Below are 27,025 nucleotides of genomic sequence, written 5' to 3'. Positions count from 1 at the left end.
TTTAATGATTGAACACTTGTATGTCTTTTAATAACTGTATCCCCATAGATTACTTTTGTAGTAAATTATCCATGGCATAATGGGCTAAGTAAGCTTTCACAACCCTTCAGGGCACAATGCCAAAGATTCACCACCCTCTGAATTAGGCAGTTAGACTTCTCAATCTTTGGAACTCCAGAGAATACTGATCCAGTTTGCCCAATCTGTCTCCATGAGACAATCCCACCATCGCGGTAACAAGTCTGGTAAACCTTTGCACTCTTATGACAGTAATATCCTTACTGAGGTAAGGAGACTGCAGCATTACATGGTGTGCCAGACACTGTCTAACCAAGCTTCTATACAATTGAAGCAAGACTTCACTACTCCTGTACTCATGCTTTTGTGGAGAAAGTGAAGACTGTAGATCAGTGAAGAGTGTGGTGCTGGAAAAGCCCAGCAGGTCAGGCAGCACTCAAGGACCAGGAGAATCGATGTTTCAGCATCTATTGCTACTTTGTTAATACTAATTTTCTTCATCTGCTCAATCTCCATAGTCACTTGGATTTCTAATTATGGACAATTTCTTTGCATTCTAAAAACTTCCCAATCCTTTCATATCTTAATTCTGGCAACTTAATAAGGCTCTTCTTTCACGTTATGCAATCTTTAACTTTCTTTGTCAACTATAGTTAACTGACCTTTTAAAGACTGTCCATTGCCTATGTCATGCCTTTGTCTAATCCAGCTCAGCAAGTTTGCTCACGTTTCACTATTTCCCTTATTCAAACTTAAGACCCCTGCTTCAGATTGCACGACTCATTTTCGAATATAATGTAAAATTCTAACATTGTAGTCACTCATCCATAAAGATTCTATTACAGAAAGATTATTAGTTGGTCCTTTTCCATGACTAAATAAGATCCAAATGTGAAAACTGTCTAAGGCATTCCAGACACAGTCGTCTTAGCTTTGCTGCTGCTTTGGTTTATTAAGTCTATATATAGATTGAAGTTACCAATGATTACTTCATCATTATGCATGCTACAAGCTTCTCTCATCTCCTGGTATATATTGTGCCCCACACTACTACTATTATTTGGCCTAAAAGTAACTACAACCAGTATCCGATACCCCTGGCTATTTTGTAGTTCCATCCAAACAGATTCCACAAAGTTTTCTGATTTGCAATCCCCTCTTACTATTGTACTGAATTCATCTCTCATTACCCTTGCATGTGTGCATTTGTTTTCTTCTTATCTATCCTTCGTAAATGTCGCGTATCATTGAATGTTCAGTTTTGGTTGTCCTATAACCATGTTTCTGTAATAGTAGTTATATCATAACTATCGTTGTGGTTCTGTTCGCCGAGCTGGGAATTTGTGTTGCAGATGTTCCGTCCCCTGTCTAGGTGACATCTTCAATGCTTGGGAGCCTCCTGTGAAGCGCTTCTGTGATGTTTCCTCCGGCGTTTATAGTGGTTTGTCTCTGCTGCTTCCGGTTGTCAGTTCCAGCTGTCTGCTGCAGTGGTCGGTATATTGGGTCCAGGTCGATGTGCTTATTGATTTGAATCTGTGGATGAGTGCCATGCCTTTAGGAATTCCCTAGAGTGTGGCGTTGATGATCCGGTGTGTGTTCTCTATTTGCGGTAAGACTGTTTGTTCTGATCTTTGCATTACCGCTTCTGCTATGTGTCCAGTCTTACCGCAAATTCAACCCAAACTCTGGGTCAGATATGTGGATGACACCTTTGTAATCATTAAAAACACAGAAATAGAGAACACACACCGGATCATCAAAGCCACACTCGCAGAAATCCGATTCACTAGAGAGTAAGAAAAGGACAACCAACTCCCATTCCTAGACGTGATGGTACAGAGAACACCGAACGGAGAATTCACCACAAAGGTACACAGGAAAGCCACACACAGACCAAGTCCTGAACTATGAAAGCAACCACCCCAACACACAAAAGTTGCATCAAGACACTGTTCAAAAGGGCTACAATACACTGCAGTACACCAGAACTGCAAAAAGAGGAAGAAGAACACCTATACAATGTATTCGCCAAAAACAGATACCCGCGCAATTTCATCAACAGATGCCTAAGGGAAAGACAACAGAACGAGGACATGTCGAACCCAAAGGACTAGCCACACTACCATACATCAAGAGCATTTCCAAACTGACAGCCAGATTACTGTGACCACTAGGACTCATAACAGCCACTTAAGCCATGGATATCCAATCCCTCTACACCTCCATCCGCCATGACCAGGGCCTCCAAGCCCTCCGTTTTTTCCTCTCCAGACGTTCCCAACAGTACCCCTCCACCGACACTCTCATTCGTTTGGCCGAACTGGTCCTCACCCTTAACAATTTCTCCTTTGCCTCATCTTCTGCCTAGGGACCCTCAACCCCACAGCATCAATGTGGATTTCACCAGTTTCCTCATTCCCCCTCCCCCCACCTTATCCCAGTTCCAACCTTCCAGCTTTAGACCGTCCCCATGACCTGTCCCATCTGTCCATCATCCTTCCCACCTATCTACACCACCCTCCCCTCTGACATATTAACTTTACCCCCACCTCCATGCACCTATTACCCTCCAGCTGCCTTCCCCCAGCCCCACCCCCTCCCATTTATCTCTCCACTCCTGAGGCTCTCAGCCTCATTCCTGATGAAGGGTTTTTGCCTGGAATGTTGATTTTCCTTCTCCGAGGATGCTGCTTGACCTGCTGTGCTTTTCCAGCACCATATAAATATCGTGTAGGTCTCTTGCCTACATAATGCGGCAGGAAACTATGTTGCACACATTAGACAAAAGCTGACCCATCTAAAGTACTCGGACTATAGTATTTCCAGTCAATATTTGGAAAGTTAAAGACCTCCATAACAACTATCCTGTTACTCTCGCTCCTATCCAGAATTATCTTTGCTATTCTTTCCTCTACATCTCTGGAAGTATTCGGAGGCCTATAGAAAACTCCCTACAGGGTGACCTCTTCTTTCCTGTTTCTAACTTCAGCCCATACTACCTCAATAGACGAGTCCTCAAATATCCTTTCTGCCACTGTAATACTGTCCTCGACTAATAATGCCACACCTCCCCCTCTTTTGCCATGTTTTCTCTTCTTACTGAAACATCTAAATCCTGGAACCTGCAACAACCATTCCTGTCACATTTCAACTCCCCCTCCCACTCTGCCGAGGATATGGAGGTGCTGGGCCTCCTTCACCGCCGCTCCCTCACCACCAGATGCCTGGAGGAAGAACGCCTCATCTTCTGCCTCGGAACACTTCAACCCCAGGGCATCAATGTGGATTTTAACAGTTTCCTCATTTCCCCTTCCCCCACCTCATCCTAGCTTCTAACCTCCAGCAACTCGATCCCTGACCTGTCCGGACTTGTCCGACCTGCCCAGCTCCTTTTCCACCTATCCACTCCACCCTCTCCTCCCTGACCTATCACCTTCATCTCCTTCCCCACTGACCTATTGTACTCTATGCCACTCTCTCCCCACCCCCACCCTCCTCTAGCTTATCTCTCCACGCTTCAGGCTCTCTGCCTTTATTCCTGATGAAGGGCTTTTGCCCGAAACGTCGATTTTGCCTGTCTTCGGATGCTGCCTGAATTGCAGCACCACTGATCCAGAATCTGGTTTCCAGCATCTGCAGTCATTGTTTTTACTCTCAGACAACAACTCACCAGGACGAAGGACCCGATACCCAGCATGAGCAAAACCAATGTAGTGTACAAAATCCCATGCAAGGACTGCACAAAATACTACATAGGACAAACAGGAAGACAGCTAGCGATTCGCATCCATGAACACCAACTAGCCACGAAACGACACGACCAGCTATCCCTAGTAGCCACATACTCAGATGACAAGCAGTATGAGTTCGACTGGGGCAATACTACTGTTATAGGACAAGCCAAACAGAGAACAGCCAGGGAATTCCTAGAGGCATGGCACTCATCCACAGATTCAATCAATAAACACATCGACCTGGACCCAATATACCGGCCACTGCAACGGACAGCTGGAACTGACAACCGGAAGCGGTAGAGACAAACCACTATAAATGCTGGAGGAAACACTTCACAGAAGCACTTCACAGGAGGCTCCCAAGCACTGAGGATGTCACCTAGACAGGGGACAAAACATCTGCAACACCAATTCCCAGCTCGGCGAACAGAACCACAACGAGCACCCGAGCTACAAATCTTCTCTCAAACTTTTGAATATCATAACTATTTATCTCTTAGTGTTCATTTTGATTATCTTGTCAATGCTGCATACATTCAAGGTGCATTATATGTTTGCCTTTGTTTATACTGTCTTCTAGTCTCCCTTACAGTTCTTTGTTACCAACTTAAATTTGGGTAACCCCTCAGATTGCCACACCAAAAACGCTACCAAAACTCAGTGAGGATCTCAAGCTTAGCCTCTGTACTGGGTTCGAAATGAAGCCACTTCCCACTCTCCTTTATTTAAATATACTTGTTGCCCCTTGCTCAGTGCTCCGTTCAGAAAACAAGTGCTGCTTGTAATGCTGTCTCTTGACCACCGTGGTAAAACAGGCATGAGTGTCCTCCGATTAGGAGCTGCTACCAACAAGTAATAAAAGCAGAAGGAAAATCATTGGATTAGGGTTTGAGAGAGATGTTTCCTGTCTCTGCTCATCTATTTAAGCACTGCATATACATATGCCAGTTTTAACAGTATAGAATTTGCTCTTGTCATTTTAAGCATGAGTGCAATATATAGATGTTTCATTTGCTTTGTACAAACTCTACCTTTGATCTCTGTTCCAAGCATGTTGCCACTAAGTCACAGTGCAAAAATCATACGTAAAAAGCTAGGTAGAATAATAGCTTAGGAGACAGCTAAGTGCACCGATCACTAATGTATGTTATGATTATTGGGTTCCATGACTTTGTTTGATTGTCTTCTGTATCAACTTATTACTGTAAATGCAAGTGACCAGATCTACATTACCCAGACCATCAACAACATGCACAAGTGCACCTTTGTATACTCCAGCAGCTCCTGATCCTTACCTGAGGCTGTACATAACGTATCCCCTGTTCACCAGAACACTACGCAGCATGTGTACACACAGCTCAAGGCATCATTTTCACATGTAGAGGAAACCCTCACTTCAAAGTTAGAAATTTGAGCACTTTGTGCTTGTTTCCTTTTTAATCATTTTTCCATATTCTAAATAAGGTTTTTGGCGACAACCAAAGTGAAGCCCCAAAAGAGTACCTATTAAACTATATTTTATTTTTCACTTTGGTAATTAAGTAATGAGCATCTGATTGTTGTGCTGAGGAACTAGTTCAAATCATTCTCCACTTGTTCACTAATTGGATATGAAATTATAAGATGTTTTCAGTTAACTTGACAAGTTGTTGTATTACAGGAAATAACACTATATCCAGATAAGCATGGCTGTGTGCGTGACTTGCTGGAAGAATGTAAGAAAGCTGTCGAATTGTCAGAAAAAGGATCCAGTAAACTAAGGTAACAAAACATGTATTGAGTTATTCTACAGAGCCTGCTTTGTTGGAATGACTCCACTGTTAATACAGGTTTTGCAGATGTGTGGTAGTGTGCAAGCTTATTCCAACATGTACTTCAGGATTGCGTACACTTTAAATTTAAGGTTATTAAAGTTTCCTCCAGTACAATCTTGTCAGCAAAAACCCACCGTATATTGTGTCTGGGTCGACAAAAAGGCTTTACATTTGAGTTAAGCTTTTTGTAATGGTATGTACTGTTATCCTTTATGTATAACATAAGGGATTTTTCAATCACTAATCATACAAATTAAGTACAGGCTGGGTGAGGAATGACATTGGCATCTTTAGAGAAATCGAGATGCTACTTAGAATTTTTAAGGTATTTCCTGAAGTGTAATTACGTGGAGGAATGAGCAGTGCAAGTATTTGAATTAAGCGTAGATTTGTACTTAAATTGCTACCCAGTTGAAGTTGATTTCATTTATGAAAATTTCTGGTGCATGGGATTAAAATGGGAGCTTGGATATCTGGCAACATATTTCAGTTGGTTGGCAAATAGGGCATCATAGGCTCCTGCATCTGTGTGGTCTTCTTAGAATGTAGAGGTAGCTTAGATTAAATGTTAACAACTTGACTGTGTTTCAGAATTTAAACTCTGAACGTGCATACATTTGTTTTTAGACTACTGGAAATTGTAAGCTACAAAATAATTGGAGTCCATCAGGAAGATGAACTGTTAGAATGCTTATCTCCAGCAACAAGCCGTACATTTAGGATAGAGGTATGTCATAAGTTAAATAACCAACTATTCCTTGTGAGTCCATGCTTTTTCAATCAATTTCCAACTGGAATTTCATGTATCGAATATTTTTAGGAGGTCCCATTAGATCAAGTTGATCTGGACAAAGAGAATGAATTGCTGATCCCGGTGGCACATTTTCACAAAGAAGTTTTTGGCACTTTTGGAATTCCATTCTTGCTGCGAATATGCCAGGTGAAGTGTTAAATTCTACACTCTCTGCGTAATATTTGGTTTTTAGGAGTCTCCTAATTCAAGATTTGAAGTGCGGAAAAGTAGACAATGGGAGGAATAGGCCATTCAGCCCTTCGATCCTGCTCCACCATTTTTATCATTGGTCATCTAACTCAGTATAACCTGTTCCTGCTTTTCCACCTGTATTCTTTGTTCCCTTTAGCTGCAAGTGTTATATCCACTTCCTTGTTGAAACCTTGCATTGTTTTTGGTCCCGACTGCTTTCTTTTGTAGCGAATTCCACAGGCTCTCCTCTTTCTGGGTGAAGAAATCACTTTTTTTTTCCTCAGTCTGAAATAATTCACCTCGTATCCTTAAACTGTGACACCTAGTTCTGGATTCCCCTGCTGTTAAGGACATCCATCCTGCATCTATTCAGTCTGATCCTGTCAGAATTTCATAGGTTTCTGAGAGGACTCTCCTCTTTCCTTCCCCCTCCCCCCCTCCCCCTCCCCCGAAAAACTCACCACTCATTCCTGATGTCACAGCAGTTCTCGTCCTCACTGCTTCAAATGCTCTTCATGTCAGTCCTGCCAACCCAGGAATCAATGGGTTGCTGCACTCCAGTGGCAAGAACATCCTTTCTCAAATAAGGAAACCAAAACTGCACACAATAGTGTAGGTATGGTTTTGCCAAGACCCTGTACAACTGCAGCAAGGTATTACTGCTCCTGTACTCTTACCCTCTTGTTATGAAGGCCAACATTCCAATTGTTACTTGACGCTCTGCTGCTCCTGCACGGTTACCTTCAGTGGCTGGCTTACAAGGGCAGCCAGAAAATATGCCTTCCTCTGACTCCCCAAGGGAAAATGCATTTGCCCACTCAGCTTGTCCCAATCACATTTAAAACATCGCTGCATCCTGTTCATAGTTCATCTTCGTATTCAGCTTTGTCTCATCTGTAAATTTGGACATGTTGCACATTGTTCCCTTATGTAAATCGTAAATATATTGTGAATAACTGCACTCTGTAGTGACTGCAAACCAGTTTTCTATCCATTCCAATGCATAACCCCCAATCTCGTGTGCTTTTAATTTTATATACTAATCTTTTGTGTAGGACTTCCTCAAACTTCTGAAATTTCAAGTAAACAGCACTAACTGGCTGCCCATCAACTCTGTGCATTACATCTTCAAAGAATTCTAGTAGATTTGTCAAGCATGATTACCCTGTTGTAAATCCATGCTGATTGTGTCTGATCCTACCACTCCAAGTGCTTAGCTATTAAATCTTTTATAATGGACTGTAGCAATTTTCCCACTAACTACATCAAGCTGACTGGTGTATAATTCCTGGTTTTCTCTCTGCTTCCCTTTTTAAATAGAGGCACTACATTAGCTACCCTATGTTGTTCAGGAAGATTTGAGAATGTTTGTATTTTGTTTAGTTTTGTTCATGCGGTTGATCAGCGTTCATGTACTATGTTCTCTAAATTATTAGAGTGAACCCTTCAGGGAAATTATGAAACGAATTCAGGCCATGCTGGAAGTTCAAGAGAAGGAATTTGAAAAGGTAAAAGCAACTAATTTTGGCCATTTTTTGAGAGCATTTTTGCTTGAATTAGATTGCTTTAAATGAGCTGAGTATGCACTAAAATATCCATTGTAGTTAGCTCATGATCAGTCCATTGTAAAAACCCAGGAAGTTAATATTGAGCAAAAATAGTAAATGCTAGTTTGTGAATTCTTCTGATATGGCGTTCACTCGTCTTGTTTGGAAACCTTCTATGTTGAAGCTTTATTTCTCTTTCCAAGTTTAAATTTGCCATTGTGATGATGGGTCGGCACCAGTACATAAATGAGGATGAATATGAAATCAACCTGAAGGATTTTGAGCCACAGCCCAGTAAGTAGGAAAAGAATCTGCAAATTTGTTTACATAATGCTGATTCCGATGGAATTGTTTTGACTGTGCTGATGAATAAATTTCAGTTTTTGTTTACAAAAGTAACCTATGGGGATATGTTTTTTTTATTTAAAAAAGTCTAGACAGCAGTGAGGGTTACATTTTTGTGGGAGTTTTATATACGTGACTTTTTTTGCAGAAGACTGGCCAGTTCCAGATTCTCTACAGTTAACGGGTAAGCTCTTGTGAGACCGAAGCTCATTGAAATTGCATTTGTACGTGTGAACATGTGACCTGAGTGCATGAGTGTCTACTCAAATTAAATGCTCTAATTCGGAGTCTGTCAAGTGATCCTGGGCCAGGACACTGCTGATATCAGGTTTTAATAATGTAATGGTTCCAATCATTTGGTCTGATATTTTCATGAGACTCTAAAATGCAAATTACTTTAGAAATGACTCTTCATCATGAAGATCTATTACAAACCCAATTGCTCAGTATGTTTCAGAATTTTAGGCATTGCCATCAACACACAATATGACACCAGTTTGAAGTGATCAGCAAAAGAAACAAGGGCTGAAGTGAGAAACTACTTGCATTCAGCAGGCAGTTAAACTTTGGAATGCACTACCTGGAAGTGTGGTGGAGGCAGGTTCAACTGAACCATTGAGAAGGGCATTGGTTGATGATGTATATAGAAATAATAGGCAAGGTTATGAGGAAAAAGTAGGAGATTGGCACTGGGTAATCATTTAACAAGGTGGTGCAGACACATTAAGCTGATTGGCCTCATGTACTGTAATACCTCTTCTGTGAAATTGGAATGTTTTACTGTAAAGCAAGTTTTCTTCTAAGGTATTTGATATGTAAATTGTTTGCTGTGCAAACCATATAGAGCTGTTTACTGTAGGAAACCGTTTCTCTTTTGTGATTCTTTTAAAAAGAAATGGGGGCTGGTTTCTGGACATGGGTTACAGCTTACCCAAAATATCCTATGTGATCATAAGAATAAAATCATATAAGATAATGTAAGAGCTTAGACCAAGGTTACTTTTACCTTTTTTTTTATCAAAACCCTTGTGTCTTATGCAATGTTATGCTGCATATAGATTTGCAGTTTGTCTAATGTCTTCCCTGGGTATACATGTGATCCGAAATAATGCAAGATACTATTAATGTCAGATTGTTCAAGGGATAATGAAAATGAACCATGTAAAACACAAAACTACAATTTCCAGGAGGGCTCACTATTTTGCAATTAAGCATGGATTGTCAATGCCAAAACTGATCATCACAAGATCACATCGATCTGACCCTACTTACAATAAAGAAAATTGCTATGAATTCTCTTTTCCGCACTCATGTAAGTTTGAAAATAATTATAGAATTTCATGGCTGCTAGTTCAGTATATTGCTTCTGAATTTATAGGGGGTCTCAACTCTCTGGTTCCTTGTAAAAGCCTACTTTCACTAAGTTTTTGGTTCCCTGTCCTAACTCTTAAGTAGCTTGATGTCCTGTTTTGTCTGATTAACTTTGTAATGAAGCACATTGTATGTTAAAGCAACACTATTTCTGTACCGCCTTTAACATTAAGTACCTTGGTGTTTCACAGTATCACTATGCAAAATGGGGTGGCCCAATGGCTCAGTGGTTAGCACTGCTGCCTCAGCACCAGGGACCCGGGTTCAATTCCCACCTTGGGCGACTGTGCTAACTCCACACTGCTAACTCCACACAGACATTCTTCCCGTGTCTGCATGGGTTTCCTCAGAGTGCTCCGGTTTCCTCCCACAGTCCAAAAGATGTGCAAGGTAGGTGAATTGGCCATGCTAAATTGCCCATTGTGTTAGGTACACTAGTCAGGGGTAAATGTAGGAGAATGATCTGGGTAGGTTGCTCTTCGGAGGGTCGCTGTGGACTTGTTGGGCCGAAGGGTCTGTTTCCATTCTGTAGGAAATCTAATCTAAAACATAATGTTACTCCTCATGACATTAGATTCGGTGACCAAAGATTTGGTCAAAAGCTTGTTCTTGAATACTTAAAGAAGGAAGTTGAGGTTCAGATATTTTGTTAGTGATGAATTTTGAAATCAGTTGTAAATGAATTAGGAAACACTTAGCCCAAGGGCTGATATTTTAATAAAAAAAAGTTGGCAGGGCGAAGGCATGGAGAGCATATATGGATGGTGTTCTGATCAAAGTAAGTAATGAAAGATCAATTACATTGATATAGAACAAGGAAGATCATGAGAGATGAAGTGTGGTAGAGGATTACGATTTTGAAAAAGGAGCAGAACCAGGTGAGATACAGACAGGAGGAGTAAGTACCAGAAAAAAGAAATTTATTGGTGGAACTCAGCAGGTCCTGCAGCATCTATGAGGAGAAAGCAGACTTAACGTAACAAGTTCAGTGATGGTAGAACTGAATAGTTCGGTTCTGATGAGTCACCGAACCGAAAATGTTAACTGATTTCTCTCCACAAATGTTGCCAGACCTACAGAGTTCTGCCAACTGTTACTTTGTTTCAGATATCCAGCATCCAGTTCTTTTATCGAGAGGATTAGGTATTGAGAGTTGAAGTGTGACGCTAGAAAAGCACAACTGGTCAGGCAGCATCCAAGGAGCAGGAGAGTCAACATTTCAGGCATAAGCCCTTCATCAAAAATGTCAGGATTAAGTGTTGCTGCCATGTATGATCCAGTCGTCATGTTGTATTGCTACCCCAGGGCAAGTGCTGAAATGCTTAGCCACATGGGAGGCATCATTAAATGGAAAGGTGTCATCATTTGTCCACCCAGCTTTCTGGTAAGGCTGGGATATTGATGCAGTTATCCACAATACATTTGAGTTTGCCTTGTCCTTGAATAGATATTTTGAGGCATGATATAGAGCAGAAGTGGGCCGTGCTGATCTGTTGACAGTACGCAGGATTAACAGTTGGAGTTTTAAGTCAAAATTCTGGCGATTCATTGTCAATGAATGTTGGCTGGAACACATAGCAATACTAGTAGCATATTAGTAGCATAAATTTTATTTTTGCTACAGCACCACCATTGATGGGACAGTATAATTATAGCGCATGCTTTCCATTATGAATGTGGCGATAGAAATTTACAATGGACGGTGCTGATAGAGACTGTTCAACTCTCTTTGAAACTAAGTATGATGCCTTTAGTGAAATAGAGTAACATAATTACTTGAGTCAAGATGAATAATAGATGGAATGTTTATTCAGTACTTGTTTCAATGATTGAAATGTCCAAATTAAATGCTGAACTGTACTCCCAAGAATGCTGACATTATTTCAATGTTAAGTTCTGACCAGATCACAAGTTGACATTAGCTACAGGTAACAAACTGAATTCAAGCTTGGGAGACTATTACAGAAAGGTACCATGAGACTGAATTGTGAGACATGTTGGAAAAGTATATTGATTCAACTTTGAAAAGTTTCTTAGAGCAGATATCATGAAATTAGTATTTTTAAATTGATCAGCAAGGAGACTTGACCCAGAAACTCATACTATGTTTGGAGTTTCCCAACCAAACTGGTGAGTAATCTGCAAATATCATTTTTGTTTATAGTTTGAAGAGCCCCAGCTTTATACAGGAGCACTGCTGAAGTTTTGGGTTCATACTAGGCCACCCTTGCAGAGTGGGAAATTGTAGTAACAAACTACAAAGGCTGTATTTTGGCTACCAATTTATACTAGTATGAAATAACAGCTGTTTGTTTTTTTTTAAATAGAGCGTATTTGATAGTTCTGATGCGTACCACTGGCATAATTATTTGTCCAAATTTGTACTGCCTTCACTACAGCATTTCAATTCAAACACTTTTTGCTTTAACCTAACTGCTGCAAATCGCTGAATAGATGAGAGAAACTTTTGTTGTTAGCTTATTGCACGTCGATTTGGTTTGAAATCACTGCAAGTTTTTGCATATAGCAGTGTGCATTGTTCTGCAAATACTTCCATTTAGTTCAATGGATATCCGCTGGATGCATTTTAGTTTGGAGGTAGTCCCAGGACCTGCTAGTAAATGTTATGAATGATTGGCTGCTTTGGTTTTGTTGACATCTATTGTTCCTCAACAAATTTTGACAGCTGGAAGAGAAATGTACAAATTATCTATTTGAAAAATAGCCAAAAAGTAACTTTTTTTTAAGAAGCATGCAAAAGTGCATAACTGGAATGTGCATCATGAAAGTATTGCAAATGTTTGTTCAGCTACTGAAGCAGAAACTACAGACTGAGAAATTTGCACACCGGCCCTATGTGAAGCTCTCTGGGTGTCTTATTATATGTACAGGGTTCCACACCAGTGGTTTTAGTGGTTCAAAGAACTTTGATACCCTAATTAGTAGGGGGGTGCAATAAAGGTCATAGAGCTATAGAGATAAACAGCATAGAAACAGACCCTTTGGTCCAACTCTTCCATGCCAACCAGTTTTCCTAACCTAATGTAGTCTCGTTTGCTAGCACTTGGCTCATGTCCCTCTAAACTGCGTGGGTGCGTGTCTGCATGGGTTTCCTCCGGGTGCTCCGGTTTCCTCCCATAGTCCAAAAATGTGCAGGTTAGGTGAATTGGCCATGCTAAATTGCCCGTAGTGTTAGGTGAAGGGATAAATGTTGGGGAATGGGTCTGGGTGGGTTGCGCTTCGGCGGGTCAGTGCGGACTTGTTGGGCCGAAGGGCCTGTTTCCACGCTGTAAGTAATCTAATCAAATCTAAACTCTTCTTATTCGTATACCCATCCAGATGCCCTTTAAATGCTGTAATTGTACCACCTTCCTCCACTTCCTCTGACAGCTCATTCCATACATGCGCCACTCTGAAAATGTTGCTCCTGAGGTCCCTTTTATCTTCTCCCCTCTCACCCTAAACCTATGCCCACTAGTTCTGGACTCGCCCACCCCAGGGAAAAGACCTTGTCTATCTACCCTATCTGTGCCCCTCATGATTTTACAGACCTCTTTAAGATCACCCCTCTGCCTCCACCACTCTAGGGAAAACAGCCCTAGCCTATTCAAACTCTCCCTATAGCTCAAACCCTCCAACCCTGACAACATCCTTGTAATTCTTTTCTGAATCCTTTTAAGGGCAGAGTGGTAGACATGATCTATATGGACTTCAGTAAGGCATTTGACAAGGTTCCTGATGAGAGTTGGGTTAGCAAGGTTAGATCTCATGGAATACAGGGATTTGGATACAGAACTGGCTCCAAGGTAGAAGGTTGCATTTCAGACTGGGAGGCCTGTGACCACGAGGATCAATGCTGGGTCCACTGCTTTTTGTCACTTTTCGAAGTGATTTGGATGTGTTGACTAGAAGTAGAGATTGTCACTTAAACTGCATTTCATTCTTGATGTGCAATTTAACTTACAATGCCTTTTTTAAAATTAGTGTTATACTTAACAGTATTAATTACTGAAACAATATCTATAACCTCTTTCTATTTCTGTTCATAGGTAATATGTCCCAGCCAAGGCCGTGGTTGGGGCTTGATCACTTCAATAAAGCTCCAAAGAGAAGTCGCTATGCATACCTGGAAAAAGCGATCAAAATTCACAACTGACATCAGTACCTAACTAGTCAGGATTGTGTCTTTAAAAAAGTTAATAATTAAAAAGACAGTGTGTGCACCCATTCAACAACAGTAAAAATGAACTTTGGTACACATGCACCTCGTCAGAAGTCTTCAGCGACAGGATTTGCTGCTGATGCTAATTTTATTTTGTTGAGGCTGTTCAGTTTGGCTTCTCTATCTATTGACTGCCTATTTTCCAGATGGAAAGATGAAATGATTTTACCTTCTGAAAGAGCAATGCAGTTGGATGTGAATTCTTGCTTGATTTAAAGTTTAAAAGATGTTGTGGCCGGAATGTGGCAGCATAGCGAAGGAACTAAGTAGTAAGGAAACAGCTAGTCATTTGCTAAATGGTTCCATGCCTTTAGAATAACCCACAGCTGATGGCATAGGATTCACATCTCTGGCTGGCTGCTCATTATAGGTGTTGTGAAACTTTGCGACACTGGAAGCAGCTAGCAAGTTCATGTTTACAGTCATTTGGATAGTTTTTCTTTATTTAGGTAGTTTGGATGAATTCAAAATTTTTGTGAATTTGTAAACACCACCAACTTTCACAGCATTAATAAATGGTGTCTGTACTACATCTTGCACGTTGTTGGCACTTAATATTAAGGAGATGCATTTTTTTCTCCCAGCTGAATGTGGTCTTTGATTTGTTTTTTTTAAACATGATCTGGGTTTTTGTTCATCCCATACTCTTTGTAGAACACCTTGGCAATAATAATAATAAATCAGTACTCATTGTATCCTGCCTGGTGCGAGTTTGTAGGTCTGGCTATGCTTGTTTTATTTTGATGCTATGGCCATTAGTACTTTCTAATGGTAACTGGCTGGAGTAGGTGGGGTTTACTGTGCTGCCGGTGGAAAACAGTTCTGAAACACAATGGTGGCTGGAAAGGGCAAAGTTGAAAAATCTGAATGTGTTCTCTTTTGTCATGGTGAGATGTGAAAATTATAACATGACAAACACAGCCTTTAGCACAGAGGGCATGCTCAATAACGTAAGTAGTAAGCTGTTGACTTTGTAAAAATTTTAAAAAATACAAAAAAAATTGTATATTTAATGATGAACATGTACAATTTAACACTCGAAGGAATAAATTCCCATGGCGGAGTCTGCAGGTAAAGTCACTGATGTTGATATTCATTGCGTGTAGTTTTATTTCAAACTGTTTTGTTTTTTTTTAAGCTAATTGCAGCAGCGTGTCTAGTTCAGTGCAGTGAAATAGAATCTGCAATTCACAACTTTTTTTTTCCTCTTCCTTCCTATCTTTTTAATTCACGTAGCAGTGTATGAAATCTTTCCTGTATATTGCCTTTTTGCTGGAAAAATGTTGTATGTTGAATAAAATTTTCTATAAAAATTGTGTTGTATTTATTTGCTTTGTGTATCCACAAAGGTTTTGGTTGGTTTTGTTTTTGGTTAAGCATTTCAATCTGGAAAAAGTGTGTTCAGATAGATTTGCAGATTTTTTGTAATGCTGAACATTATAAAGTAGATTTAGACCAAAATATGGACTCGAGTAGCATTTTATTTCTCCAATTATGTTTCTAATTGCACAGTATCATAGATGTTACTGTCTCACAATGCTTAAAATTGTTTTCTCTACACATTTTGGCTCCTCCTGATTACTGGCCAAACTCCGCATTCTTGATGATTCTATTTACTGAACTTGAGCATTGCTGCTTTTTTTAAAAAAAAAAAGACTTGAGTCAAAGCTTTTATTCTAGAACGCATAATGACTGAAACATGGGAAAATCAACTTCAGAAAGGAAAGAGCAATTTAAGCCGTGTGGGGAGATGTTGCTGATAAGTTGGACTGCGGATGGTATCTGGCAATGCAGCAGAAACTGCTCACTGTTTTAGTTTAACTGCGTAAAATTCAGACCAGGCAAGTTAACTCTGAATGTTTTATTTAGAGCATGTGAACCCAGTTGGCTGGGCCGGTATTAATTGCTCATCTCCAATTGTCTTTGAGATGGTTGGAAACTACATTTTTGAACTGCTCCCATTTATGTCAGAACTAGAGGGCATCGGTTTAGTGTGAGAGGGGAAAGATATTTTTTAAAAAAAACCTAAGGGGCACCGTTTTCATGCAGAGGGTGGTGTGTGTGTGTGGGGAATGGGCTACCAGAGGAAGTGGTGGAGGCTGGTACAGTTGTAACATTTAAAAGGCATATGGGTGGGTATATGAATAGGAAAGGTTTGAAGGAATATGGGCCAGGTGCTGGAGGTGGGGTGAGATTGGGTTGGGATATCTGGTCGGCATGGGTAAGTTGGACCAAAGGGTCTGTTTCTGTGCTGTAAATCTCATGACTGTCTTAGAGTACAGTGGTGAGGGGAACAAGTTCTATTTTTGAAGCAACAACAGTGAAGGAATGGTGATGGACTTCCAAGTCAGGATGAGTGACTTGGAGAGGAATTTGTAGAGTTTTTTTTTAATGTATCTGCTTTCGTCCTTCGCAATGGCAGCAGAGATGGATTTAGAAAGTGCTGTCTAAGGAACTTGAGAAGTGTCTTCCTACTGTGTGTCAGCATGGAGTGGATGTGGTGCCAATCAAGCTAACTGCTTTCTCCTGGATGGTGTCAGTGTTCTGGTCTTAAGGCTGCACTCATCCAGGCAGATACAGAATATTTCATCACAATTTCTACTTGTAATTTGTAGCTGGAGAATTACTCACCTGGGCAAGCCATATAAATATTATATTCTGATCGATGGTAACCACAAGGATTTTGAAAGCAATGGAATTCAGGTGATACTTTTGTCACAAGATTCTTTCTTATTAGTCAGTCCCCCAAGTTTTAAGTTTGGCAATGTACTATTTTAGGATCAGTTATCAAAGTGCTGAATATTATGCAGTTATTGCCAAAAATATTTGTCTCCTGAACTTGTGGTGAAGGGAGACATTGTTGAAATGGGTGGAGAACGCAACTAGAAGGAACTTCTCCAGAGATGCCTTGGAGCTGAGATGACTGACCTTCAACCTTTAATATTTTTTCGATCTATTAGGTATGATTCCAACCAGCAGAAGGTTTCTCCTAGTTTCCATTGACTTCAGTATTTAGTGATTCCACATTTGGATGTATGCTACCTTAATGTCAAGGGCACTTACCCTCAAGTTGAGCTCTTTTGCCCATGTTTAAAGCTAAGATGATGAGTGATCCTGGTGGAACCCAAACAGCATCACTGAACAAGCTATTGCTAAACTTGTGGTATTTTGATAGCACTGTCCATGACGCTCTCCATTTTGATGATCGTGAATAAGCAAATAGTGGTATTTGCCCTGGTTTGATTTGGTTTGTCTTTTGTGGACAAGGGCTGACTTGGGCAAGTTTCCAATTTGTCTGGTAGACTAGTGCTTGCTTAGGCTTGCAGCTAGTCCAGGCGCACAGATCTTGAATATGATTACAGGCACTGTTGACAGTGTAACCTTTCCAGTGTCCAGTGCCTTCAGCCATTTTTTTGCGATCATCTGGAGTGAATCGAATTGGCTGGAGGATCGCTTCTGTGATTCTGGGGACCTCTCAAAAAAAAAAGCTAACTTGTCACTTCCGGTTGGAGGTGGTTACAAATGCTTCTGACTTGTTTGTACTCAGCTCCTCTGTTGTGGATGGGGGTATTGGTGGATCCTACCACCATTTGTCCAACCGCCATGTATGACAAGATTGCAGAGCTTTGCTCTGATCCATTGGTTGAAGGATTACTTAGGCAAGACTTATCATTTGCTGCTTATGCAATTGGTTCACAATTAGTCCTGTCGCTTCACTGAGTTGATACCTCATCTGTACTATTGATTGAAGTAGAATTTATCCTGTTTTGTTTAATAGTAGAGTGAGGAAAATGGTAGCACCTGAGTTTGCAGTTTGTGTTGGGGTGCAGTTCTGTTGTTGGCCCATGGTGCCTCACTTCCCAGGCTTGTTGCCACATCTGTTCAAACTCTATCCCATTTAGCACTGTGTGCGCGCCTTACATTTGCAGGCATTATCAATGTGAGGGTAAGAATCCAAGGACCATGTGATTTTCACTCATACTGATACTGACATGGACAAGTGCATCTTCAGTCAATTTGAAATCTTTGTTTTGTTGCTGACATCACCACTTGCCACAGACTCGGTCAAGCAGCTAAGTCTTTCATACACAACCAGCTCAGTGGTGGTGCTGGTAAACAACTTGGTGATGCATGTTCAAGACCCCACACAGTATAGTCTGTTTCCTCGCCAACATTTGTACTTCCTCAGTGGCAGGATACTGATTCATCAGCCAAGGTGAGGAGCGCTGTCTGTGATACTCGACCGGACAAGATTTCCATGCCCATGTTTGACTAGATGCAATGAGACTTCAATGGGTTTTCAGTTGATGTTGACTACTTCTCTGGCAAAACTCCTTCCTGCCTATGTTTCATTTGGGTCTGTCCTGCAGTTGGAGCAAGGTGTACCCAGGGATGGTGATAGTGTTGTAAAATAAGAATATGACTCCTGTCCAGGCTGTTGCTTGACTAGACAGAGATGTCCATATTTTAGTACTAGCCATGAGACATTAATGAGAACTTTACAGGTGGTTGGGGTTGTTTGCTGTTGTTATCTGGCCGGTTAATGCCTCATCTTCTGTCTGGTTTCCTTCCTTGGAGACTTTATTATTGATTTGATACAATTGTGTGCCTTGCTAAGCTAATTACAAGTCAACCACATTGGCCTTCTGTGTGCACAGAGTCACATGTAGCCCAGACCATGTAGAAATGACAGTTTCCCTTTTCAGAAGGATATATATAAAATTAACTTCCGCCATCTGCCATAAGAATTGAACCTGGGTTTCTCGAGTATTATTTGGGTATCTGGATTCAGTCTAGTAGTGGCAAGATCACTACAGTGTTGCTTCCTTGGGGTGTTGCCATAACACTATCGGTCAGGTTCACAGTATGATTGATTCATATGTGCTGGAAGCTGCATTTCTCACTCTCCCAGCCTTCGTCTTTGACAAAAACAAGCCTACAAGAGCAGTAGTGAAAACAACCAGTCCCTGCTCCATCCTGTGGCAACACCCTAGCCATTGATCCAACTTGTTTGATTTGGATTTTATCAGCTAAGGCAGTTAACAATTTCTGCTAAATATCGATGGTTGGACTGTGGGTTAGTAATCAGCAACTATTCTCATGTTGTATAACTTTTATTTTCTAAAGTTGGATTTCTTACACTTCAGTCCTGATGAATTCAGCATAAAAAGCTTTGACTTCAACTTTTGAGTATTGTGTGCAGTTCTGGTTGCCACACTGTAAGAGACTTTGCAGAAGGTGCAAGAGTTTTACCAGACTGGTGCCTGGATTGGAGTATATTAACTAATGAGGAAAGGTTGAACAAATTTGCATTGTTTTTGAAGGATTTGGAGGCTTAAGGGGTGATCTAATAGTACATCAAATTGAGGTGTGGATAGTCAGTATTTTTCTCAAGGTGGAGATGTCAAATACAAGGAGCATAGTTTTAAGGTGAGAGGTGGTGGAAAAGTTTAAAGATAGTGAGGCAAGTTCCTTACCCAGAATGTGATGCTGGGGTAGTAGAAAAGATACGATTGTAGTTAAAGTACTTTAGATGGGCCCCTTTTTGTCCAATAAACTCCGGTGTTGGATTTGGAGTAGATGTATGCTGCAGGGCAAGAGTTATAGCTGGGGAAAGGCAATTATAATGCGATTTAGGATGGGGAGGGAGACTGCAGGGAATGGGTACAATTGATTCGTGGAACTTGTTTAAGGAACAGCTACTGCATGTCCTTAGTAAGTATATCTCTGTCAAGGAGGAAGTGGCTGAGCGAAGGAACCGTGGTTTACTGAAGAAGTTGAATCTCTTGTCAGGAGGAAGGAGGAGGCTTAGGTAAAGATGAGAAGTGAAGGCTTAGGGCACTTGAGAGTTGCAAGTTAGCCAGGAAAGACTTTAAGAGAAAGCTAAGAAGAGCCAGGAGGAGTCTTTGGCAGGTAAGATCAAGGAAAACCCTAAAGCTATCTATAGGTATGTCAGAAATAAAAGAATGACTAAAGTAAGATTAGAGCCTAGATTAGAGTGGTGCTGGAAAAGTAGGCAGCATTCGAGGAGCTGGAAAATCAACGTTTCAGGCAAACGCAAGAGTGTTCATAATTCTGGAAAGTGTGAAAATAGATAAATCCCCTCAGCTGGATGGGATTTATCTTGGGATTCTCAGGGAAGCTAGGGAGAAGATTGCAAGGCCTTTGACTTTGATCTTTGTCTACAGGAGTAGTGTCAGAAGACTGGAGGATAGCAAATGTGCCCTTGTTCAAGGGGAGTAGAGACTATCTTGTTTATTATAGAGCGGTGAGCCTTACTTTGGTTGTGGGTAAAGGTGGTGGAAAGGATTATAGGAGAGGATATATAATTTGATTAGGAATAGTTAACATAGCTTTGTGAAAGGTAGCTCGTGCCTCACAAACCTTATTTAGTTCTTTTGAGATGGTGACCAAACTGGTGGCTGAAGGTAAAGCAGTTGGTGTGTATATGGATTTCAGTAAGGTGTTTGATAAGGTTCCCCACTATAGGCAATTGTACAAAAACAGTGTGGGATTGAGGGTGACTTAGCAGTTGGGATCAGAAATTGGCGAGTTCCAAGAAAATAGAGGGTGGTGGTTGATGGTAAATGTCCATCCCAGAGTTCAGGTACTAGTGGTGTACCACAAGGATCTGTTTTGGCCCACTGCTGTTTGTCACTTTTTATAGGAGAAAGTGAGGTCTGCAGATGCTGGAGATCAGAGCTGAAAATGTGTTGCTGGAAAAGCGCAGCAGGTCAGGCAGCATCCAGGGAACAGGAGAATCGACATTTCGGGTATAAGCCCTTCAGGAATTCCTGAAGAAGGGCTTATGCCCGAAACGTCGATTCTCCTGTTCCCTGGATGCTGCCTGACCTGCTGCGCTTTTCCAGCAACACATTTTCAGCTGTCACTTTTTATAAAAGACCTGTATAAGAGTGTGGAAGAATGAGTTAGTAAATTTGCGGATGACACCAGGGTCCATGAAATTGTAGATAGTGCTGAAGGATGTTGCAGGTTACAGAGGGACATAGATAAGCTGCAGAGATAGCAAGTGGAGTTAAATGCAAAAAAGTGTGAGGTGATTCACTTTGGAAGAAGTAATAGGAATATAGAGGACTGGCCTAATGGTAAGGTTCTTGGTAGTGTGGATGAACAGTGAGATCTGTATCCATGTGCATAGATCTGTGAAAGTTGCCACCCAAATTGATAGGGTTGTTAAGGTGTACAGCGTGTTAGCTTTTATCAGTAGAGGGATTGCATTTAGGAGCTATGAGGTCATGTTGCAGCTGTACAAAACTAGTGCAGCTGCACTTGGAGTATTGCATACAGTTCTGGTTGCTGCATTATAGGGAGGATGTGGAAACATTGGAAAAGGTGCAGAGGAGATTTACCAGGATGTTGCCTGGTATGAAGGGAAGGTCTTATGAGGAAAGGCTGAGACACTTGAGGCTGTGAGAGACAAGGTTGAGGAGTGACTTAGATAACACACAAGATTATCAGAGAATTAGATGGGGTAGAAAGTGAGAGCCTTTTTCCTCTGCTGATGGCTAGCACGAGGAGTCATAACTTTAAATTGAGGCGTGATAGATATCAGAGGCAGTTTCTTTACTCATTACTAAGGGCGTGGAACATACTGTCCGCAACAGTAGTGAACTCGCCAACTTTAAGGGCATTTAAATGGTCATGGGATAAATATATGGATGCAAATAGACTAGTGAGGTTAGATGGGCTTCAGATTGGTTTCACAGGTCAGCACAACATCAAGGGCCAAAGGGACTGGGGTGCGCTGTAATGTTCTGTTTAAACTGATCACAGGCAGGAAATAAAGGGAAGTGGGCCGTGTGCAAGCTGAAGGGGTTAGTTTAGATTAGATTCCCTACAGTATGGAAACAGGCCTTTCGCAACCAGTCCGCATCAACCCTCCAAAGAGCAACCCACCCAGACCCATTTCCCTGTGACTAATGCACCTAGCACTATGGACAATTTAGCATGGCCAATTCACCTGACCTGCACATTGGACTGTGGGAGGAAACCCATGTAGACACTGAGAATGTGCAAACTCCACACAGTCACCCTAGGCTGGAATAGAACCTGGGACCCTGATGCTGTGAGGCAGCAGTGCTGGCCATTGTGCCGCCCATAATAGCACATGGTCAGCACAGAATGTACCAAAGGACCTTTTCGTATGCTGTTCATTGTTTTAGCAGTCTTTATGTTCAGTACTGCTTATCTAAAGTACTTTCTTGCACATTTCATTGTATCAATTCCATTTTCAAGCATCTAGTTTAAATTTTGAGTTTGTAACATCTGTCCACTTTCTCTGGCAATCCTGTTCATTGTCTGTTCAGATTGGGAACCAATCATATAGTTGATTTGTCTTTCACATATACTTGCCTTGCTCTTGAGTTTTGCCAATCTAATTCCTCTATGTCCCCATGTTATGATTTCAAAGTTCAAAAATTGTAAAGCTCAACTATACTTCGCGCTGGCAAAGACTTCACTAATTTGAGATGTTTACTTGACGCCACATGGTGCAATGTGCTCCATTGAAAGTGCATTTGTTTTGATTTCAACCATTTTCAAGTGTCAACTGTAAATTCTTTGTGACGTGCATGATGAATTGCACGTTTGGACAGGATGGTCACAATTTGACAGTGATTACAATGGATCAGCAGGCCTTTAACACTGGATGAATGAAAAAGTGGATAACTTGAAAAATCTCTCCCTCATGCAGTGCATCCATGCATTGAAAGGTTTTCACTTTGTAGAAAGCACTGCAGAGGACTAAAAGGAATTATTTTGATATTCATTTACTGTTACTCAGAATTGCAATATAATGTTGATTCTGTGCAGGGGTTCCCTGATTTACAAACATCTGACTTAGAATTACCTATCTGACTACGAAGACTATCCCAAACAGGTGTAATTTTAGTTATCAACTTAGAAACACTTCCTGTACTGAGGAATGGCACCCATTCGCAATTTGAGGACTGCCTGTTGTTTTTCCTGCTATTTGGTCAGCAGAAATATTCTGTCATTGTGCACCAAAAAAAGGTTTTACCTAGTGTATGATACAGATTTTCAGAAGACAAAATCTGTAAATTAATTGGCCTGCCATTGACATTTTGGATCAAGACCTACTTCGGCTAACAGACCAGCAAGCCTCCAACAAATGTAATGATTCAGTGGCTTCAAAATTGACTTTATTGTATGTGTTCTTTCCAGCAAGAGATGCTTCTGTTTCATATGATGTGAATCATATTTCAAACTGCTGGAAGGTTAATGTTTCATTTTATTGTCTTTCTCACAAATATAATTTCATTGGGCAGTGACAAAGGGGATGAACTGCAAAAACACACTGCTCTGGAAGTATTGCAAGTTGGAACACTCTGGAGTAAAGGAATGTGTAGATACTTAGTCTTAGCTAATTTTCAAACTGTGCGCTTCATCTTTGGACCTTTTTGAAATACTGGGAAATTAAAGGAGTATTTAAAATCCAGGATCAAAATTTCAAAATGCTGTTTCAGTATGAAACTTGACAACTGTCTCTGGGACTGACTGAACAAACTAGTTGGTCTTGCCTCAATAATTCAGATTGTTTTGTTTTTAAAAAGCCCTTTTTATTTGTTAATGTGGAAGTAGTGTATTATAGATTATCACAGCTGGGTGCAAGTTACTGTTGCTATTCCTTGAAGCTCAACTGATCTTGATAGTTTGGGCTTGAGATTTGTCTGGAATGTTTCAACTGTCAAACCAGAGGGCAAAGATGTGCAAGGTAGCTGATTTCTTTTTTTGTCTAGTCTGAGCAATGTTGAACGTTGAGTGGCACTAAGGCAGACTTCAGGAATTTGGGAGCTATCCTCTCACAGGGAAGCCAACAATGTCTATTTGTGTAGCACCTATAACTGGAAAGACCATGGTTTATGTTGCGATTGGGCATGGGTGAAAAAAATTAACAAAAGGCAGTTCAAAAGTTGTTAATGAATGTGTTTCAATTAATTTTCAGAAGTGGAGAAGTTTGGCAGTTTAGAGTGCTAGTTTTAAAATGCTGAATTAAGGTACTTAAGTTCTGTTTTCAATGTAGAGTTGGATAGACAGACATAACCCCATTCCAATGCTCAATAACCTTACATTGCCTCTCCCTTTAATGGTTATGATGTTGCAGAAGATTGGTCACGTAGAGAATGAAATTAAGAAAGACCAAGGAAAAGCTGGCTTGGGAAGTGCAGATTTGGATGATCTGATTTGACATTGAATGGATTTGTTAATGGAAAATTGACAAACCTATTGAGTTTTTTGCAGATGTTACTAACAAAGTTGATAAAGGGAAATTGATCATAGTATAGTTGGTTTTCAGAATGTTTTTTTAAGGTTCCCTGAGACTGAAGCAAAGGAAAGGAGGAAAGATACTGCCTAGGATAAAAGATTGGCTGACAAAGTTTAGTGAAGGATTGGATGGGTCATTGTCACTTTGGCAGGCTGGGACTAGTGGTGTACCGCAAGCATCAGTACTCAGGTCCCAGCTGTTCACCAGCTATATCAATGATTGGGCCCTCCCTTCCAAATGTCATTTCCAAATTTTCAGAAGATGCAAAGGTAAGTGGGAATGTGTGTTGTGAGGAAGATATAAAGTGGCTTCTGGACGATTGGATAGATTTAATTATTTGGCAAAAACATGGGTAGAAGGAATATGATGTAGGAAAATGGATCATGATTTGGAAGTGCCAGCAATGGGCTGAGGTGTACAAAGTTTAAAAATCACAACACCAGGTTGTAGTCCAACAGGTTTATGTGGAAGCACTAGCTTTTGGAGCGTTGCTCTTTCCTCGGGTGCTTCTGGACTACCTGAGAGGTTATCCACTTTAGGAGAGTGTGAAAAAAAATAGGTACTGAAAGCTTGGCAAGTGAACGTGCAAAGGGGCTTGGGGCTTGGGTGCTCTTGTCAATAAGTCACTGAAAGCTAAGTGGAGCAAGCCACAAGGCTAATGGAAAGTTAACATTAATTACAAGAGTTGTAGTGAAGTCTTGCTTCAGTTCTATAGGAGGTTGGCTAGACAACAAATTGAGTACTGAGAGTTTTAGTCTCCCTTATATCAGGACAATAGATGCAGGAGTAGGCTATTCTGCCCTTCGAGCCTGCACCACCATTCAATATGATCATGGCTGATCATCCTCAATCAGTATCCTGTTCCTGCCTTATCTCCATTACCCTTGATTCCACAATCCTTGAGAGCTCTATCCAACTCTTTCTTAAATGAATCCAGAGACTGGGGCAGAGCATTCCACACAGCCACCACACTCTGGGTGAAGAAGTTTCTCCTCATCTCTGTCCTAAATGGTCTACCCCGTATTTTTAAGCTGTGTCTTCTGATTCTGCACTCGCCCATCAGCGGAAACATGTTTCCTGCCTCCAGAGGGTCCAATCCTTTACTAATCTTATACGTCTCAATCAGATCCCCTCTCAGTCTTCTAAACTCAAGGGTATACAAGCCCAGTCTCTCCAGTCTTTCAGCGTAAGGTAGTCCAACCATTCCAGGAATTGACCTCGTGAACCTATGCTGCACTCCCTCAATAGCCAGATTGTCTTTCCTCAAATTTGGAGACCAGAACTGCACACAATACTCCAGGTGTGGTCTCACCAGGGCCCTGTACAGCTGCAGAAGAACCTCTTTGCTTCTATACTCAATCCCTCTTGTTATGAAGGCCAGCATGCTATTAGCCGCCTTCACTACCTGCTGTACTTGCATGCTTGCCTTCATTGACTGGTGTACAAGAACACCCAGATCTCTTTGTACTGCCCCTTTACCTAACTTAACTCCATTGAGGTAGTAATCTGCCTTCCTGTTCTTGCCACCAAAGTGGATAACCATACATTTATCCACATTAAACTGCATCTGACCACTCAGCTAACTTGTCCAGGTCACCCTGTAATCTCCTAACATCCTCCTCATATTTCACCCTGCCACCCAGCATAGTATCATCAGCAAATTTGCTAATGTTATTACTAATACCATCTATATATATTGTAAAAAGTCGCGGTCCCTGTGGTACCCCACTGGTCACTGCCTGCCATTCTGAAATGAGCCGTTTATCACTACTCTTTGTTTCCTGTCAGCCAGCCATCTTTCAATCCAAGTTAGTACTTTGCCCCCAATACCATGTGCCCTAATTTTGCTCAGTAACCTCATGTGGGACTTTATCAAAAGCTTTCTGAAAGTCCAGGTACACTACGTTTACTGGATCTCCCTCGTCCATCTTCAGAGTTACATCCTCAAAAAGGAAAGATGTTATTGGCATAAATTGATTACAAGGAAGGTTCACCAGATTCATTCCTGAGATTGCAGCCCAGTCCTAAGAGGAGAAATTGGGCAAGCTGAATCTCTATTCTGTGTTTTGAAAAAAATGAAAGTAGGGATGCTATGGTGGCTCAGTGATTACCACTGATGCCTCACAGCACCAAGTACTCTGGTTCAATTCCAGCTTTGGGTAACTGTGAAGTTTGCATGTTGTTCCCATCTCTTTGCTTGGTTTCTTCTGGGTGATCCCATTTCTTTTGTCAGCCCAAGGATGTGCAGGTAAGGTGAATTGGCGATGCTAAATGTGGGGTTACAGGAGTATGTTTTTTTTTTGGAGGGGAGGGGGCGCAGTGAGAGTAGTGGTGGATGCTGGGTCTGGATTGGATGCTCTTTAGAGTGTCAGTTCAGACCTGTTGGACTGGTTGGCCCCTCCGCACTAGGGATTCTAAGTAATCTCATTGAAATTTAAGAAATTATTAAAAGGATTGATAGGGTAGGTACAGGTCAGATGTTTCCCCTAGTTGTGGACAGTAAGATAGGAGGCACAATCTCTAAAATAAGAGGAATGCCACTTAGATTCAATAAGAGATTTATTTTCCCACTCTGGATTCTGAACCTTAGGAATCCTTGAGCACAGCTGTTAATACCTGAAATAAATGGAGTGGTTAAGTAGTTGTCACAACACCTTTGAAATCGGCAATATAAATGAATAAT

General features: G+C 41.1%; 1 protein-coding gene across 4 annotated transcripts in view; it reads left to right on the top strand.

Moving 5' to 3' along the window:
* The window catches only part of usp7 (ubiquitin specific peptidase 7 (herpes virus-associated)), a 98,510-nt gene extending 83,161 nt beyond the window's left edge, over window positions 1-15,349 (top strand). For 2 of the 4 annotated variants that reach the window (XM_043711994.1, XM_043711993.1), the window contains exons 26-32: window positions 5,413-5,513; window positions 6,194-6,293; window positions 6,387-6,506; window positions 7,988-8,059; window positions 8,302-8,392; window positions 8,592-8,627; window positions 13,864-15,349. In XM_043711994.1, the coding sequence (XP_043567929.1) occupies window positions 5,413-5,513; window positions 6,194-6,293; window positions 6,387-6,506; window positions 7,988-8,059; window positions 8,302-8,392; window positions 8,592-8,627; window positions 13,864-13,970 (627 nt within the window). In that variant the 3' untranslated portion in view covers window positions 13,971-15,349. The remainder of the gene's footprint in view (window positions 1-5,412; window positions 5,514-6,193; window positions 6,294-6,386; window positions 6,507-7,987; window positions 8,060-8,301; window positions 8,393-8,591; window positions 8,628-13,863) is intronic. The other 2 variants (XM_043711996.1, XM_043711995.1) reach the window with 1 other exon arrangement.
* The last annotated feature ends 11,676 nt before the right edge of the window (window positions 15,350-27,025 follow it).

The sequence above is a fragment of the Chiloscyllium plagiosum genome, chromosome 21, assembly GCF_004010195.1.
Source record: "Chiloscyllium plagiosum isolate BGI_BamShark_2017 chromosome 21, ASM401019v2, whole genome shotgun sequence".
In the NCBI taxonomy this organism is placed as follows: Eukaryota; Metazoa; Chordata; class Chondrichthyes; order Orectolobiformes; family Hemiscylliidae; genus Chiloscyllium; species Chiloscyllium plagiosum.
Note: the sequence above shows the minus strand (reverse complement) of the source record. Positions and strands in the feature narration are given on the sequence as shown.